Below are 19,910 nucleotides of genomic sequence, written 5' to 3' on the forward strand. Positions count from 1 at the left end.
AAACGGAATGTGCACTTTTCAGTCTGACGTCACGCAAATCAACTTCCGGGTCCAAGCACTGTATCAAACTGTGTGAGGAGGCTAAACAAATGGTTATAATAAATGTTTACGAAGCAATGTAATACTTTCGAAAATCACGATTGCAATGTATAACCATGCCTAATATCCAATGGCCAGTTGTTCAAATGTGGTATTTGAGATGCAGCAAGTTTAGAGACTGTCATGTACACTATGATTTGATATAAAAGTCACTTTAATGTGTGATATGACTAAAAAGTGGTCATAAACAATTTTTTTTCTCAATTAAATTGAATAACGGCTTAGACCCAGAAACTGTATTTTATACGTCACCACTTAGCAAGCAGATTAAATGATAAAACAGTGGGCGGGGCTTGTTTTTTCTACTGCAAGCTGATTGGATGTAGTAAAGTAGGCATTTCATTCAGAAAGATTTGGGGATAAAGGGTTTGGGGAGAGATATTAAAATCTAACAGACTCCTGCTCCTCACCAATTCTGTTTGTTGTTAAAACTGATTGGAGGCAGTGTTGCCAACTATTTTCAATGCAAAGTCGATAAATTATGCATATTACTGACGTCATCACGTTCTACCATTTCTGTTTGTTTTACAGCCTATGGTTAATAAAAGAGTATTTATTTTTGCACTACGCTTTATATACGCATGTCAATTTAACTAAATTTATTGCTGTTTGAATACAGTATATCAGTACAGATGTGTAGTGAATTTGGCATAATTTCTCAAACGTAATAAACTCAGACAAGTTCCGAAACTGTCACTAAAATGCTGTGATTGTGAACAAGAAAAGAATTGTTAAATTTAAATTGTTAAATATAAGACAAATAGGGGTGGATGGTAACGAATTACATTTACTTCGCTACATTTACTTGAGTAAAATTGCTGGGTGATGTGTACTTTTTGAGTACGTTTAAAAATGTCAAATGTCAAATTAAGTAATAAATATGATTTATATATAACTTGTTTGCAAATATCGTGAGGCGCCGTATTGGAGAGGTTGGGTTGCGAGAGATTGCTACAGACGAATTACCAGTTTGTAAACATTCAATATGCGCGCAGCGAGGTTGCAGAAAAATTTACAGCGAGGGAATGACATCCGATACGGTACAGAGTTTGTTGTTGTATTAAAGATAAGTTTTATTGATTACATATTATATATATTATTTACATAATGCTTTCAGCGTATTATAACAGCTTGTTAACCAGTGAAAAGCACAGTTCTTCAGCAAAATTAGCGGTAAAGTGAGCAACGTTCATCTGGCTGGTCCATTTGCGCTAGCACCCTCCCAATGGATATTGGATAAGATGAAAAGGCCAAGCATCCAGACCGAAATATACAATTTCATTGAAGCTCCACGTGATTTTACAAGAGAGAAGTTGAAGGCCTACAAGACTTTGGATGCCTTCAACGTTGTTCTGTGTGGTCATGTTCAAGAAATAATCTTCCATGATGACCAGATTCAAAACTATGTAGTGCTAAAAACCGAGGTTCTGCCTAGCCAAAGACAAGGAAAGAAGATGGAGCTGTACAAGGCCTGAATAATCATCAACAAGCAAAGCAACTCCATTCTGACAGCGAACTGTACCTGTATGGCAGGGTATGTGAACTTACATGTTTACATTACATTCTAAGCATTCAGCGTCAGCAATTTAATTCACCATATTTAACTGTGTTTGCTGAAATCATTACTGCGATCAAAAACAAGTAATGTGTATGATTCAGCATAGCGTGAACTTACCTGATATAACATGAGAACTGCAGCATTTTTGACTAGGTCCTCACTCCATTCAGCTCTTTTGATGGCTGTGTGCCATCATAAGACGTGTGCGGTTGGCATTAAAAGCAAAATTTAATCGAATTTGGCATCTTATTGCACAACACAATATGTTTACTATTGCAAGCGGTCTTTTTTTGCAACCAGTATGCATGGTTGAACCCGTGTGACGTCATGTGTGACTTAGGTTGGTAATAGGGTATATGCCGAGCTAGTGTTTTTCCTATACTGATAAATGTCCGGTGACCTGTTATTGAGAACTTTTTTCCATTTTATACGGTTCCTTTTACAGCATCGATGTTGTAATGTCATTAAAATACATTCAGGTAAATAAACTTTGGCATTCATTTTGTTGCTCAACCGTAAAACAAGACAAAAAGCCGCTTACTCGCACTCGCCCGTCAGAATCGGCAGGCTAGCGCAGAAGCTCCATTCAATATACTGGGGTAAAATAAATGTTCATATTATAAAGACATGCCGGGGGAAAATGTAATTTAATGCAGTGCTTCTTGTACAATCTGAGACCCACTTTATATCGGATATCACTCAGCCAGTGGAGATTTTTAAAGAAAACAGACCTTAAACGCGCCAGTTTTTGCATTGCCATATAGTTCGCCGGATGCGCTTAACCAAGGTTACTGGCAAATCAAAAGTCCTATTTGCATGCTTCGGCATATACCCTATTCCCCTATAGAGACGCGTTTCCCCCTTTCGCTTAGAGCGCGCTCGTTTATGTTGGAATGATGGCTGAAGTCGAGGACGTGCGAGTTTATACTGCAGTCACACCATGGCCACCTGCGGGTCCGAGAAGGATGGTCACGCTGTCTGTACAGTGAGTTTATCGGACCAGATCACCAGCCGCAGCCTCAAGTTCAGTCTGTTTTCACTCCAAGATGTCAACAAGAATAGTTTGAATAGTTCTTTCATCAGGTACTTTTTTACTCTTACTCAAGTAACTTTTACGATTTTTAATTTTACCTGAATAAAAAGTTCCATTAGTACTTGTTCTTTTTCTTGAGTATGGATTTTGGATACTCTACCCACCAGTGGTGTAGAGTAACTAATTTCAAATACTCAAACTACTGTAATTAATTACTGTTTCTCAGGAATTGTAATTTACTGACTAGTTTTTAAATTGTGTACTTTTATTCTTACTTCAGTACATTTTTAGTGCTGTATCGGTACTTTTACTCCACTACTTTTCTTCTACCTGCTGTCACTACTTTATTCTTGTCTATGGAGGTTAACAAAATCAGTCCTGTAATTCCTGTCCAATCAAATCACACATAGAAGGTAAATTGCATCTTAATGAACTACCTCAAGACATGGGCGATTTATAAATGCAGCAAACTGTTTGGAAGCATTAAAAGTGTCCAAGAAGACGTCCAAAATCAATATCAGTATTTGACGTCAATAGGTTGGTTTAAGATGTTGGCTCGACATTGGATTTTTGTCACTTTCTAACACAACCTAAAATTAACCAAATATCAACGTCATTTAACGTTGTTATTAGACATTAAAATAACGTTATACTTAGACGCTGGCTAGACATTGAATTTTGGTCACTTGACATCACAACCTAAATCTAACCTAATATTACGTCCTATGACATTGTGTGCCTGCTGGCCAATAACTACATGTACTACAGCAGGGGTTTTCAAAGTGTGAGGCACGCCTCCCCTGGGGGGCGCCAGAGCATGTCAGGGGAGGCGCGGGAAAAAATATTATATAATAAAAATATAATTATGTAGTTTAATTATTATATGTATTTTTTGTTATTTTTAAACGTTTTAATTAAACAAAGTAAAAAAAAAATAAAAATACGTCAAAAATAAGCAAGCCCGCCAATACAGCTATATGCCTGCTAATACAATGGATTGGTTTCTGAGACCCCCCGATTCAAAGCCTTCAAGTTCAGGGCTTAAACCCAAAAGACGACGATATGATGATCAGTATTTGAGGATTTTTTTTATAGGATTTACGTGGACAGGACCAGCTGATGAACCACGACCTTTATGTGTGGTTTGTCAAGATATTTTGGCTAATGACAGCATGAGACCCACTAAACTTCGGCGACACCTTGAAACCAAGCATGATGAGGTAGCAGGAAAACCTCCAGAATTTTTGTGTGTGTGTGTGTGTGTGTGTGTGTGTGTGTGTGTGTGTGTGTGTGTGTGTGTGTGTGTGTGTGCGTGCGTGCGTGCGTGTTTGGGAGGAGGGGGGCGCCAATGGATAAGTTGTGTCAAAAGGGAGGCCCACTGTCTTAGACTTTGAAAAACCCTGCACTACAGAATGTTACGTTTACACACATCCACAAACTACATGTAAACGCATCAGCTTTTCACAGCGTAATACTCACTACTCGCTACTCATGAGTACTTTTAAAAGGGCTACTTTTTACTCATACTTTGTGTAAAATTTACAACAGATACTTTTACTCTACTCACACTACATTTTTAGGCAAGTAATGGTACTTTTACTTGAGTATGATTTTTCAGTACTCTTTCCACCACTGCTACCCTCCTCTCAAGACAAAGGAGAAGCAGATTGGTTTGACTGTATAGAGGAAATACCTCACACTTGCAGTGCTAAATCATTTCCGTCGGTACGCAGAGGAGTGATCTGCTCTCGGGCTGCAGTTGGGAGAGACGATTTAGTATGGACACACGAGAGTAGGGGTGTCAAAATTAATAATTTCTTCGGTGCACCGCGATGCAGACGCGGACAATTCGGTATCGGTTCTGTAATAATCATAACTGGTTATTACTGACGTCATTTACCTCATATGCGCTCTGTCGCGAGGGAGGCGATCGCGAATATTTACAACGCTTTAACTACTTAAAACTCATAAACTGTGCACAATTTCACTGTGTGTGTTTGCTGGATCAGTCTTTCACTGACATATACAACAATAGCCCCTATTTCACTGAGATCGAGAGAATGAAAGTAGCCTACTCCATTTCTCTCTCTCTCTCTCTCTCTCTCTCTCTCTCTCTCTCTCTCTCTCTCTCTCTCTCACACACACACACACACACACACAGTGGCCCATTTGACCTGCTGGGGTGGCTTTTCTTCTCCTCTCGGCTGTTTTACAGCATTACTTTTGGATACAGAAACGAGCGCGTGTCTGCAGAGTTTTCTCCACCGTGTCTATCACGCATCAGTTGTGAGATCGCCGCTGCCGCCTGCCGCTTATCAGTGTTACTTATCTAAAGAGCGCAGCGCGCAAGAGCCAATCGCAACCGTTTTTGTTGAGGGTGTGACCAATCAAAGGGGTGTAAGAGAACTAGACAAGGATCAGAAATTGAGCTGGATATTTATATTTGTTTATATTATTTGCTAAATGCTCGTTTTGTTTAAAGTTACAGTTTATATATCTGACTGTTTGTATTAAATGACAAAATTGTATTACAAATAGTATATAATATAAATATATTCATACATTTTAATACAAGAAATGCTGCTGTGAAGAAAATATAAAACTGTGTATGGAAAGCACCGTCAATGCACCGAAAAATCGAATTGAACCAAATCGATGGCATGATAATCGTAACCGAACCGAACCGTGAGGCTAGTGTAGGTTCACAGCTCTACACGAGAGTCTATAAAAATCTCCAGTGACACACAAAAGTCGCTAGATTTGTTGCTAGGGGGGTCTGAAAAGTCACTTAGTTGGCAACACTGCTTGAAGGGGTGTGGTTAAGTATGTTAGCCACGCCCAATATCTCAGACAGATCTAATCTGAGAATTAGACTTGAAAACAAACAGTTTTCAGTTAAAGATTACAAGGGTAAACAATTGGTTGTACCTAATGACATGCACAGATTAACTGTTCACTACAAAACTAGCAATGTGAGCTAACAAAATCAACATAGTTAGATTTGATTTAATTTTTAATTTAATTTTAATTTGATTCAACTTTAAGCACTCATAAATGGCCAAGTTCACACGGAGGGTGGAAATATCCCAGCAGTTTTACGACGGTTTTCTGGGAACGGACTCTCCAGAATGCTTTATCTCATGATGAGTGATGTCATCAGCGAACTGCCAAAGCCTGTTATTACGCATGGATGGATTAGAAAATGGGCAGTCGGTTATTTTTTCCACAGCAGGCTGCGGCGGTGGAAGTGGAATTAATTGATTTTAAAAAGCCTCATTGCAATGGTGACACTAATTCACAGTTCATCTAAAAATAAATAGCTCTCTCATCATTTACTCGCTCCAAAAGATGCTTGACTTTCATTTCCCCGTGTCTAATAATGCCTGGATGAATTGGAAGCACATTTAAAGACCCTGAACCACAAAACCAGTCAGTATGTCATTCATTTTCCTTCATCTTAGTTCATTATTCAGTGGTCGTCACAGTGGAATGAACCATCAACTACTCCAGCATATGTTTTACACAGCGGATGCCCTTCCAGCCACAGTCCAGTACTGGAAAACACCCATGCACACTCACATTCATACACACTCATACACTACAATTCAATTCACCCATAGCGCATGTGTTTGGACTGGGGGAAACCCACGCCAACACGGGGAGAACATGCAAACTCCACACAGAAATGCCAACTGACCCAGACGGGACTCGAACCAGCGACCTTCTTGCTGTAAGGCCACAGTGCTAACTACAGAGTCACCGTGCCACCTTATGAACAGTCAATAATACATTTTTCTTTTATGCCAAAATTCATTAGAATATTAATGATTTGGTCCACCGTCTGGTCGAATAGTTTTATAGCTAGTGGGTCAAAATTTACCCAAAGGACAACTGTTGTACCCTAAATGTGTACAGCCTCCTGTGAGAATAGAAAATGATAATTTTTTTTGTTATGTTAAGGTAATTTTAGGCGACACATTGGTTAGCACTGTCGCCTCACAGCAAGAAGGTCACTGGTTCGAGTCCCGGCTGGGTCAGTTGGCATTTCTGTGTGGAGTTTGCATGTTCTCCCCGTGTTGGCGTGGGTTTCCCCTAGTCCAAACACATGCGCTTTGGGTGAATTGAATTGTAGTGTGAGTGTGTGTGAATGAGAGTTTCCTCTTGGTGTTCCGGTTTTCCCCACAGTCCAAACACATGCACTATAGGGGAAATGAATGTGTATGGGTGTTTCCCAGTACTGGGTTGCAGCTGGAAGGGTATCCGCTGTGTAAAACATATGCTGAATAAGTTGGCGGTTCATTCCGCTGTGGTGACCCCTGATTAATAAAGGGACTAAGCTAAAGGAAAATAAATGATAAAGGAATAGTTTGTCCAAAAATAAAAGTTCTGTAATAATTTACTCAACTTCCAAACCTGTTTGAGTTTCTTTCTACGGTTGAACACCAAGGAAGATATACTGAAGAATGCTGCTGCTGCATAAAAGGTCTTTTGACTTCAATGGCTGCTTCTTCAGGATATATTATTTGGAACCACTTGAGTGGAAATGTTCATTTTTGGGTTGGGCTGCGCGATATATCAGAAAATTATCGTCATCGCAATAAAAATGCAATATACATATCGCAGACATTTTATGCATTTGGTTGTTTATCTATTGATCTATTGATTAGAATCAGATGGGGCCGTACTATCATTAGCCCCGCCTCGCCAGTAGTTGCTGTTCTGCTATTGGCTGGAGTGACCCAAAGGTGAACCCAGAGCTGAAAATAAACACTAAACGTGGGAAATGATGACAACAGTCAATCAAGAGTCAGAATATCGGTTGAGGTTTTCACTCTAGTGTTTTAAAGACTAAGAGCACTACACCCCGCACAATAAGTTATATGTTTTTATTATTAGCAGTATTATTTATTATATGCATATTTATACTTGTTTTTACAAAATAAGTTTAGATTTGTCCTGTTGGGTTTTGGAGACGTCTGCATCACTGTATGGGGCATAAGAATAGGATGTGTGTATGGATAGACCTCAGTTGTTTGATCACACTTCGTTATTATTGTTCATTTATTACTTTGCTGGAATTTAGAACTGAATTTAGAAACAGTTTTAAACAAATCTTTGCACTTAAAAAATAAAAATAAACATGTAGACTCATGGATGTCTTCAGTGGAATAAGTTTCCACCGTTTCCTTATCCACGAAAGTAAAGAGTAAAGAATAAAAGTAAAGAGAAAGTATAGAAGCCAAATGGAGGAGGCTCGTTCTTTATTATTGCGCTGCAGATGCTCTGTTTAACTGTTTTCCCACTATTTCTAAATTCTAATTCTGTATACATTCCTAATTTTTTGCATTCAGTTTTTCCGCTAGCAAAGTCCACTATGTCCACTATAGCAAATGCACCATGGCACGACGCAACTGACTCTTAACGGGAATGGAAGATGAGACTCTGATTGGTTTAATACACCTTACCGTACGTTCACACCAAAATCGGTGAGAGCGTCAAAGTAGCCAGAAGTCATTCATTTTCAATGAAAGCGGCGAGGAGCAGCGCGGTGCGTATTCGCCAGTGTGGGCATTGAATAGAGTTGAAATCAAGTCAACTTTATAGTAATGAGCTATGACATGGTTTGGCGGCAAGCAATCAGAATGAAGAAGTCCACCGCTTGATAGGAGTTCAGAGAACACAGACCTGTGAACTTTGGTTCCGACCACAGTTTTTTCCAAAGGTTTGATGATTGCGGTCGCCGGATTTTCAATTATTTACAATGTTTTCTTACAGGAACATGCATTAGATAAGTTACTGGCAAGTTACTGATGTGCATTAATGTTATATATATTTATCTTTTAAAAAAAAGCGTGAATCTCATGCGCCAGTACAAAACAGTATAGCTGCTTCAGGATATTTCACACATATGAACATATTTGATAATTAAGTGGAGCAAAGCCACACCACATGCAACTCGATCTTTCATTCTTAAATGAATTTGATAAGAAGTGCGCAACATTCTCATGCTAGAAAGCTTATTTTATGCAGGAATGTAACTAATATGCTGCACCGTCCCCTTTACATACGAGATCAATGTATCAAATTCTGATGCTTTCGCCGCCGGAGCTGAAGGCAGACAACGTTGTCGCCAGGGTGGCCAGAGCGACCTTGGATGCTCTGACCGCTTTTGGTGTGAACGCACAGTTATGCTCAAAACACACCCATAACTCATTAAAGAGCCCATATTATGGGTTTTTGAAAATTCCCCTCCATGTAGTGTGTAACACAGCTCTAAGTGAAGTGAAGTATCCAGCTAAGGCTTAAATCTGTAAGAATACAGTGTTTAAAACTGTTGATTCAGTTATAAAAGAGTCGACTCATAGTGCTTCAAACGAGTCGCCTTGATACCGATTCATTAGGTGTTTCGCCATGACGTACGAACGAAACCAAGTTATTCACGTGCACGCGCAAACCCGGGAGATTTCAAACCTGAGGCCCCGCCCTCTGACGCAGAAACCCAGAGACACACACACACAAACATGCCGGTGGATTGAAGATTGCACACTGCAGATGGATATATTGAGTCTCTACCCAAAGATGAAACCTCAGCATTATAGCCAAGCAGTTGGAAACTACTGGAAACTTCTGGAAACTACATGCTACAAAGAATACTTCATCAGCGTTTGTTAAAGGAAGGATCAGTAAAGAGTAACTTACTGATTGATGGACGTCAGGATGGATTTTTCTTCCTCCATTTCTCAAGTGTAAGTACGTGCGATTAAAGTTGCCTCGTTGACTCTAGCTTGCAAATGTATTTAGTTGTGATTTGTTACTTGTAACCCCGTGTACTGTATCAGGTTAACTGGCTATATTCTCTTATCGCGTGCAAAGTCACGTTAAAAACGCGACGCGTGCTGCTTTGTTAACGGAGCTCCGTGGACGGGGAGTAGTGTGTGTGTCTGTGTGTGCGTGTGCGCGCGCTGTCGTCCGGAGGTGTGTGTGTTTGTGTGTGTGTGTGTGTGTGTGTGTGTGTGTGTGTCTGTGAAAAGAGCAGAGTGAGAAGCTAGGAGATCTCCTCAACTGTTTTTGAGTTTTTGCTCAATAAAATAGTTAGTCGTCTGTATTTTCAAGTCCATCGTCTGTATTTACATTGACCCACTGGCAGCTAAAATCCACGCCTACACTATCGAGCGTGTATGAACTGTGATTACTTTTATATTGCTGATTAGCTGTTTGGCATTTCACTCACTGACTGAAGGCAGTCGACCAATCGCGACAGACTGTCATTGGTCCAATCAGCGCAGATTAGCTTCGCGCTAAGGAGGGGTTTGGGAACAAATGAATCACTGGACGATTCATACAGGAGTCGCTGGGATAATTAGGTAAAAATAAATGCGGATTATAAGACCATGAAAGTGTTTTTTGACCTTGCATGCATATTAGACTGTTGTTGGAGACCCTTACAACCAAAATATGACCCTATTTCATGTATAATATGGGCTCTTTAATAGAATAAGCACAACCCTGTTAGATCATGCGCCAGGGTGCAGACTGTATATTTCCGTCCCTAAACTACCAAAAGTGGATTCCGATACACCCTTAATTCTTTTGCACCATGCGCTTTAGACTTTGCGCTTAGATCATTAAAATAGAGCCCAGTATTTTTTAAAGTAAACGTTTCCACCTCTACACAGTCATTCAGTCTGAATTAGAATTAATTAGATCTGAAAAGTATCTTTTACTTGTTTATTTTAATATCTTTAAATAAATAAATGATTTAGAATATAGCTAAAAACAGCATTTTTCCATGGAAATATCGCATCCTAAGAAATATCGTTATCACAATTGCCTATTCCATTAGCCTATAGAGCAGCCCTATTTTGAGTGATCAATCTTTTTAAGAAAAACAATTAAGTACAAAAACAGTTATGCAACCCGGGCTCATTGTGGAAACGTAGCCCCGCGGACGTTTCAGCGGACCGCGAGATATGTCCCGGGAGGTACGTATTCGAGCAGTTTTTGTTTTCGCGGATCCGCGAGAGGCCGCTGTGCGTGCTTTTTCGCGTCTCGGGTGCCTCTCGGGAGCGCGCGCCGTTTGCGCCCGACTATTCTCGTGCAAAAAGCCGCCGGTTCGGCCGCCCTCCTCTTCCTCCCCCTACTTCCTTAAACCCAAGCGACGGTTTGCAAAAGCCGTCCAGAAAAAAAAAAAAAAAAGAAAAAGCCCTCGTCTTCGATTTCGACCGCGTTTTCGCCCTTATTTTTTGGATTCTGTTTTTCATCTTACCTGATTTCTGGAACCGCTGTTCCCCGGACTCGATCCCGGTCGTCGTCCCCGCGCCCGGCTCCTCCTCCTCCGGGGCCTCCGCTCCGCCGACGCAACGCTGTGAGCTAAGTGGACAAACTGGTTGCATCGGGAAAGCCCTCCACTCGGAGGCGAGCCGTCAGCCGGCGAGCGCGAAGAGGAGGAGCAGCGCCACAACGCCCCGCAGCGTACGCTCAAAAAAAACTAACGTACCTCCGGCCACGTAAATCGCTGTCTCCAGAAACGTCCGCGGGGCTACGTTTCCAGAATGAGCTTGGGTTGCAATTATGCTGTGTGAGTCAGTACCTATAGCCTGGTGGTTAAGTGTGCCTACATATAGCACCCTAGTGCTTAAAGCGACCTGAGTTCGATTTCCGGCTCGAGGTCCTTTGCCGACCCTTCCCCTCTCTCTGCTCCTAACTATTTCCTGTCAATTCTGTACACTGTTCTATCCATTAAAGGTTAAAACCGCCTAAAAATAATTATGCTGTATGAGATTTCCCTTTGAATTCAGGTTCATTTTCTTACCCAGTTTCCATATGTAAATTTGTTTTCTTGTTTTAAACCTAGCTCATTTTATGAAATCTTTTAAACAACCTAATATATTTATATTGTACCAGACTGTGTTACTGAAAGAAAGCATTATATAATGCTATTATTACTATCAAACTCCTACACTGTTAGAACTTAGATATCTAAAACTGTCTCTGCCGAACATGCTTTATTAAAATCCGTATGGTTTAAGATGTTATTCACACATTATGGAGGTTTCCTGACCTAAAATACATATACTGTAATAAGAAATAAACAATACCCTGTCTGCAGCCTCCCCCTTAAGCATTGCCTAAAACATTAAAGGTCCTGTGAAGTGTTATTCGATGTTTGACTTATCAGATAGGGTGGTATATTTTTGCTCCGGGATTGGCCAGCCCAGTCCCCAGAGATGAACATTATTAAGCATGTCTGGGGGAAGATGAAGGAGAAGACATTGAAACCAAAGAATCTTGATGAACTCTGGGAGTCCTGCAAGAAAGCTTTCTTTGCCACTCCAGATTTGGTTGGTCAGAAGAGTTGATGAGAAACTGCAGTATGAGATGATGTGAAATGAACCATGGATCCATTCAGACCCGGCAAGTCCAAACTCGGTCCTGGAGGGCTGGTGTCCTGCAAAGTTTAGTTTCCACCCCATCAGACACACCTAGGCCAGCTAATCAAGCTCTTAGGCTTTCTAAAAACATCCTTGCAGGTGTGTTGAGTCAAGTTGAAGTTAAAATCTGCAGGACACTGGCCCCCCAGGACCGGGTTTAGACACCCCTGATTTAGAAGGAAGTGACAAACTGCAAGCGTCACAAGTTTATATCAGTTTTATATCTTCTAAATGTGAATTTTGTCACCGTTTTGAAGCACACCAACAAATAGATGTCCTTAAAACGAACAACACTGATACTAACATCTATTTTTTGTTTTATTTTCATAGGGCCTTTAAATATATAAATAATCAATGAATAAAAGGCTAAAAATAAATAATTCAGAACAAATGTTTATTTAGTGGAATCACAAAATGTATTTAGTGGCATTTAATTCAACACATTATTAAGGAAACCTCCACAAGCACTTTTACAAAATGACACATTAGTGAAATGATGAATGGAAGCAAAATAAATATGATGAAGGGTTAGTGAACAAACGCCTGTGCATAAATCAGTCACTCTGTGTGTGTGATCCAATCATGAATGTCTGTACATGACATACAATATTTACATTATTACCACAAAACACGAAATGGAGAGCCCAGTGCCAGAGATTGCTTTGATTTACATGGCAGGATTTCTCTCAGTTCTGTAGTGCTTAATTAATTCCCAATCTCAGCTCTTTCCTCCGACTGCAGAGCTGCAGACTGCTGATTTCCTAAGTTCAATTTTCATGGACTCGGAGCGTGTGCTCGTGGACAGGCCTAACACTGCTTTCCCTGTTTTCATACCTTTTGACATGGGGATTCTTGTGGCCGTGGAGCGAGATGATTGCACATCCGTTCCATGCTGGGGGAAAAAAAAAGGTGAAAACGGGAAACATGAGATCAGGTTTGAGACATTTTTATTTCTTTCACTTTTGACTAACCATGTGTTTGTTTGTTTTTTAGTCACAATAAGTTACAGTGTACATTATTTAACATTGTTCAAGAATGTAAATGTACTAGCCCAAAGACTACACTACCTGACAAAAGTCTTGCTGTCCATCCCAGTTGTGAGAGCAACAAATAATAACTTGACTTCTAGTTGATCATTTGGAAAAGTGGCAGAAGGGGGATTTTTCCCATGAAATATCTGTTGAGCTGCATCTCAATCATCAGTAATACTGCAGAAGACCTACTGGAACCCACATGGACCCAAGATTCTCACGGAAATCAGTCAAGTTTGGTGAAGGAAAAATCATGGTTTGGGGTTACATTCAGTATGGGGGCTTGCAAGATCTGCAGAGTGGATGTCAACATCAACAGCCTGAGGTATCAAGACATTTGTGCTGCCCATTACATTACAAACCACAGAGGGCAAATTCTTCAGCAGGATAGCGCTCCTTCTCATACTTCAGCCTCCACATTAAAGCTCCTGAAAGCAAAGAAGGTCAAGTTGCTCCAGGATTGGCCAGCCCAGTCACCAGACATGAACATTATTGAGCAAGTCTGGGGTAAGATGAATTCAAAGAATCTTGATGAGCTCTGGGAGTCCTGCAAGAACGCTTTCTTTGTCATTCCAGATGACTTTATTAATCAGTGATTTGAGTCATTGCAGAGATGTATGGATGCAGTCCTCCAAGCTCATGATGGAGTCAGACACAATATTCATACTGGTGCCACTGCAGCATGACTTTATATTCTATATTTTATACTGGACATTATTTATGTTCAGTAACAAGACTTTTGTCTCAGTAAAGTCAGATCTTTCTGTCCTAATTAAATAATTAAAACTTAAGGCATGATCATATTTTATTTTAAAATAAATAAAATAAAATAAGCATAATTTAGAGGGAACTTATAGGCCACATCTGATACTAAACGATCAACTAGAAGTCAAGTTATTATTTGATGTTCTTAAAACTTGGATATGCAACAAGACTTTTGCATAGTCAGGTAGAGGAGTTTTTTATTTGTGAGCCATTGGCCAGATGTAAAAGGCCTATACCAATAAAAATACAAATTCAAAGTATAAACAAAACTACAAAACAACAATAGCAATAAAACCTAGAGTTCACAATGTTGAAAGAAGCCATTTTTTAAAATTATATTTAAATGAATTAAACGATACACAATCTCTAACATAACATCGTAACAAATTCCACTGATGCAATCCTCTAAAAAAAAAAACAAGCTTGAATTTGAGGTGAAATAGTATTTGTATTTATTGTGCCATTGTATTTATTGTATTTTCTCTTGTTTATAAGGCCATTTAAACTGTCTTATGTTTTTCTCAAAAGCTAAAATTAAAGCTATAAATGATATAAAATTAAATAAATCTATAGTTAAAATAAAGAATAAAACCAAGGGTTGCCATTCACAACAGTATACATATCCTGGACATAAAAAAATAAATAAATAAATAATATAACTACTATAAATTACTAATTTATACTAATTACTAATTATGTATAATAAATAATTACTATAAATTAATATAAATACTATAAATAAAAATAATTAAATTAACAAAATTTATGAACAAAATAAATATTTTTTCCTTTTTTAATTTAGATTTTCTTCTTCAAATATTAAACCATAAAATTATAAAAACTAATTATATATATATATATATATATATATATATATATATATATATATATATATATATATATATATATATATATATATATATATATATATATATATATATAATTTTTTTTCTCAATTATTAATTATGGTCTTTTTTGTAAAACTTTAATATTAAACAATATTTCATATTAAAATATACAATGGCATTTACTTACTTAATTATTTATTTATTCAAATTACGATAGTTGCTTTATTTAGTAGGTATTTCTAGGTAGGGATAAAAAGGTTAGCCTTATTCTGGTCACATAATGTTAAGTGTGAGGAGTTTAGTCAGTTGGTGCGACTAAGGACTTCCTTGACAAGCTTTCCTTTGGGTGACAAGCATGTCAGTACATTCCAGTGTTAGTTAGCCACCATGGATATAAGGAGAACACTGATTTATCTATACCTTGAAAGAGAGCTATCTAGGGAGCAGACGCCCCCTGATATCATTTTGAAACATTTCAGAAGCAACTGAAATATAGAAGATTTGGGGTTTAGGCACAAAAATCACAGAGTATTAATTGTTAAATGACTATTCTTGTCATATATGCACACTCACTTTTCTATCACAACATTGCACGTCTTCTATAATCCAAACAGGGACATAATAAAGCAGGGGTGTCAAACTCACATTCGGCCTTCAATATCATTTAATTTTGAACATGATTCACACCAAATGTGAATTTAAGTACATTGAATAACTGACATTGAGTAAATGTTACGGTCGTGGTTAGCTCAACTTGTTTTTGTTGCGTTTGTTTTAAGTAATGTTATAGTGTTTATTATACTTAAAAAAGGCTGGAAGTTGACTTAACTTAAAACATCCAGTGCAGCAGGCTTGCCTCACTTTTTGTAAGGTAGATCTAGGTATTACTTTTTAGAGTGTATTTGTGCATATGGGCTAAATCACATACAAAGTCAATGCAAACTTGGCAGTGTGAATGATAAAGAATGCACAATGCGTTAGCTGCAAATGTGCAGAATTTATCTCAATTGTGTCTTTCTTTCAAGTTCAAGGTGGTCATTATACATAGCAATATATATATATATATAGCAATTTAATAAAAAGTCCATGCTCCTTTTCATCGTACACTCACCGGCCACTTTATTAGGTACACCTGTCCAACTGCTTGTTAACACAAATTTCTAATCAGCCAATCACATGGCAGCAACTCAATGCATTTACGCATGTAGACATGGTCAAGAAGATCTGCTGCAGTTCAGCCTGAGCATCAGAATGGGGAAGAAAGGTTATTTAAGGCCCCGTTTACATTAGTGCGTTTTAGTTTGAAAACGCATAAGTTTTGCTACGGTTACGCCATCCGTCCACACTACGCCGGAGTTCTCGAGCGCCGAAAACGGAGCTTTTTGAAAACGCTGGAAAGGCCGTTTTCATTCTAAAACGCTGCTGCTCCGTCTCAGTGTGGATGGGGAAAGACGGAGACATCTGAAAACGGAGGCGGGGCTGCAAACGTTCGCCTATCTGATTGGGGCTTTTCCTCAATATTAAGTAGCCTAACACACACAGTTCAGTCTCGCATCATCTTCTTGTAAGTTAAGACTTCGCAAGTTTGATCAAGGCTGCAGTCTCCCCCTTCTCAGTTTGATATGGAAAACATACCGAGGACACGGGTAAATCTTCAAAGGGAACAGTGTACTTTATAACTTCATTCACATCACCCTGGTTGTTTCACTTTCTCAACAATAAAATGTAAACATGATTTAAGGAACTGCCTATTTCCTTTTTAATATTAGCAACTTAACAGACAGCAGAAATGTTGAGGCGCCGTGCTGCATAAATGAGCGTCATCTTCACTGTGTGGATATTTATAACAAAACGGAGCCTATAACAACTGCCTCCTTTCAATTTCAGTGAAAATACGAAACACAGCCTCTCTTCTGCTGAATATCAGTTTTAATAATCGATAATTATAAAAGTATAACATACAATAAGTTTATACATTGTAGGAAATAAAGGCAAGCGATCAGTCAATGTACCTGGATTAATCATTAACTTATCTTTGCGCTTAACCAAAACATGTTACCCGTGAACAAGTAACTTAATAGATTCCAATGACCAAAGTCAGGGAATTGGCCTATGTCGTTAGATAAAGACAACAACATGAATGAAATATCACGGTTAGCAAATATAGCGAGATTAGATCCAGTGGGAGATGCTTGATGAGCAGTCCGACAAGCAGAGCTCTCATCTGGGTAGAAATGCTGGAGCGCTTGTCCGAGAGTGTGTGTGTGATCACGTGATGTGCGTTTTCAGCGTTTTGGTGTGGACGGAGAGCAGTTCAGAAACGCTGGGTAAAACGCGAGTGTGGACGCGGATCGTTTTCATTCTACAACGCCGTTTTAAAACTAAAACGCACTAGTGTAAACGGGGCCTAAGTGTCTTTGAGCAGGGCATGGTTGTTGGTGCCAGACGGGCTGGTCTGAGTATTTCAGAAACTGCTGATCTACTGGGATTTTCATGCACAACCATCTCTAGGCTTTACAGAGAATGGTTCTGTGGGTTCAAATGTCTTGTTGATGCCAGAGGTCAGAGGAGAATGGCCAGACTGGTTCTAGCTGATAGAAAGCCAACCTCAAAAACCTCAAAAAACCACTCGATATACACCCGGGGTCTACCGAAGAGCATCTCTGAACTCACAACACGTCCAACCTTGAGGCGGATGGGCTACAGCAGTAGAAGACCACATCGGGTGCCACTCCTGTCAGCTAAGAACTGGAAACTGAGGCTACAATTCACACAGGCTCACCAAAATTAGACGATAGAATATTGGAGAAACGTTGCCTGGTCTGATGAGTCTCGATTTCTGCTGCAACATTCGGATGGTCGGGTCAGAATTTGGCATCAACAACATGAAAGCATGGATCCATCCTGCTTTGTATCAATGGTTCAGGCTGCTGGTGGTGGTGTAATGGTGTGGGGGATATTTTCTTGGCACACTTTGGGCCCATTAGTACCAATTGAGCATCATGTCAACGCCACAGCCTACCTGAGTATTGCTGCTGACCATGTCCATCCCTTTATGACCACAGTGTACTCATCTACTGATGACTACTTCCAGTAGGATAATGTCATAAAGCACAAATCATCTCAGACTGGTTTCTTGAACAATGACAAGTTCACTGATCTCATATGGCCTCAACAGTCACCAGATCTCTAATAGACTAATAAAGCGGCCAGTGAGTGTATATTGTGTATAAACTACATCTCCCATAGGTTTGTTTTGAGATCCAGCTTAAAATTTCTAGTTGTTCCATATTTCTGCTTATCTCAAATGTGACGAAGTTTTGGAGAAAGGTAATAATGTGTCTCATGATATTTGTCTTTCTTATTTACTTTGATAGAGTAATGTCGCCAACCTCAATTCACCAAGTAGGACATGTTCCTGCATTAACATCTATGTTGATCCTGGAACAACATTTCAATCAGCCAATCAAAATTAAGGGATATGTTTACAGTTTATGTTAAGCTTAGGCTGACGGTTAGGTTTATGTACTTCTACATGATTGTTATCCAACTATTATTCCCCACTGATTTTGGGAATAACTTACAGTTATGTTTGGGTTTAGGGGTCGGGAAACGGTATGGATTTCATATTCGAGCAAAAGGATCAGCATAGATGTTAATCCAGAATCACATCATACTTGGCAAAATCATCACATGGGGAGTAGTTTGGGTTTCTTAACCTGATAAAATGATTCCTTTTGAGATAACGCAAGGACATAACATTTGTTTTACATTTATGCAAATACATGCATTTATCGGTTACTTATTTAACAGTATGTTAAAGGACAAGTTCACCCAAAAATGAAAGTTCTATCATCATTTACTCACCCATTACTTCATCCACATAACAACACGTTTTGAGTTTCTTTTCTAAGATGTTTAGAAAAATAGTGGAAGCTTGTAACCATTGATTTCCATATTATTATTTTTTTTTCCTACTAAGGACGGTTGCTCAATGGTTAGCACACTGTAAAAAAAAAACTAATTTTACCAAAAATAACCCTACATTTTTTACAGTAATTTTTTTGTAATTTAAAATTATATGTAGAACTTAGTAAAATGACAAACAATCTCTAAATTCACAGTTTGACTTTCATTTTAGGCACTTTATCATTAAAGACAAATTACTGACATTTTTGTTTTTTATACAGGAAAATTACAGTATTATTTATACCGTATTTTTTTCTGTTATTTTAAATTATATTCAAAAATCCGTAAAAATTAAAAACAATATCTGTAAATTAACAGCTTGACTGTTATTTTATGTACTATATAAGTAATGACAAATTACAGCAATTTGTCTGTTTTATATAATTAAATTGCTGTATTATTTACAGTGTTTTTTCCTGTTTTTTATGAAGTACATTTAAAATTAGGTAAATTAAAGTAATAAATTGTAATTACTTGCTCTGTAAAAAAAAAAAAATCATAAAAAAAGGTCAAATGACGGGCTGCCAAACAAAAACCATAAAATTATGGTAATTTGCATTGTTTGGTTATTTTTTCTACGATTTTTTTTTCTTACAGTGCACTGTCACCTCACAGCAAGAAGGTCATTGGTTTGAGTGCTGGCTGGGCCAGTTGGCATTTATGGCATTCATGACTGTTGGCGTTCCCCCCACAGTCCAAAAACATGCGCTATAGGTGAACTGGATGAACTAAATTGGCCATAATGTATGAGTGTGAATTTGAGAGTGTATGGGTGTTTCCCAGTACTGAGTTGCAGGATAAGTGGTTTATTATGCAGTTTATTTTGCTGTGGGACCCCTGATGAATAAAGGGACTAAGCTGAAGGAAAACGAATGAATGAATAATGCCCCATTCACACGGGGCGTCAGCATCAATGCTTCGTATTAACTTTAAATGGGTGACGTCGGGCATTGCCGAACTGCATTGTGGATCCGTCGGCACCGCTGCAGAAGTTGGGACTAGCTCAACTTTTTAAGCGCCGATGGAAGCGTCAGCCAATCAGATCACTGTATGCAAATACACCAGCTAGACAGTAGCCTATTGCTGACTGAATTTCATTGGCTGAGGCTGCTATGACTATCCCATTAGTCCCAACTTCAGACACGCCTTCAGTCAAGCGTTGACGCTGAAGCCCTG

The 19,910-nt window shown here is 38.8% G+C and overlaps 1 protein-coding gene and 1 long non-coding RNA gene across 10 annotated transcripts in view; both read right to left on the bottom strand.

The window, feature by feature from the left end:
- filip1b (filamin A interacting protein 1b) overlaps positions 1-19,910 on the bottom strand; it is a 105,151-nt gene that overhangs the window by 2,001 nt on the left and 83,240 nt on the right. For 5 of the 9 annotated variants that reach the window (XM_087298669.1, XM_087298668.1, XM_087298670.1 and 2 more), the window contains one exon: positions 12,502-13,013. In XM_087298669.1, the coding sequence (XP_087154795.1) occupies positions 12,840-13,013 (174 nt within the window). In that variant the 3' untranslated portion in view covers positions 12,502-12,839. Of the gene's footprint in view, positions 1-12,501; positions 13,014-15,185; positions 15,251-19,910 lie in introns of those variants that run through there. The other 4 variants (XM_087298672.1, XM_087298675.1, XM_087298671.1 and 1 more) reach the window with 3 other exon arrangements.
- Positions 6,643-10,867, bottom strand: LOC147839498 (uncharacterized). Its single transcript, XR_015519176.1, has 4 exons — positions 10,809-10,867; positions 10,174-10,460; positions 8,647-8,899; positions 6,643-8,497 (listed from the first exon to the last, which is right to left on the bottom strand). It is a non-coding gene; the product is annotated as an uncharacterized LOC147839498 (long non-coding RNA).

Source organism: Danio rerio, chromosome 20 (genome assembly GCF_052040795.2).
Source record: "Danio rerio strain M-AB ecotype USA chromosome 20, GRCz13ab, whole genome shotgun sequence".
NCBI classification, from domain to species: domain Eukaryota; kingdom Metazoa; phylum Chordata; class Actinopteri; order Cypriniformes; family Danionidae; genus Danio; species Danio rerio.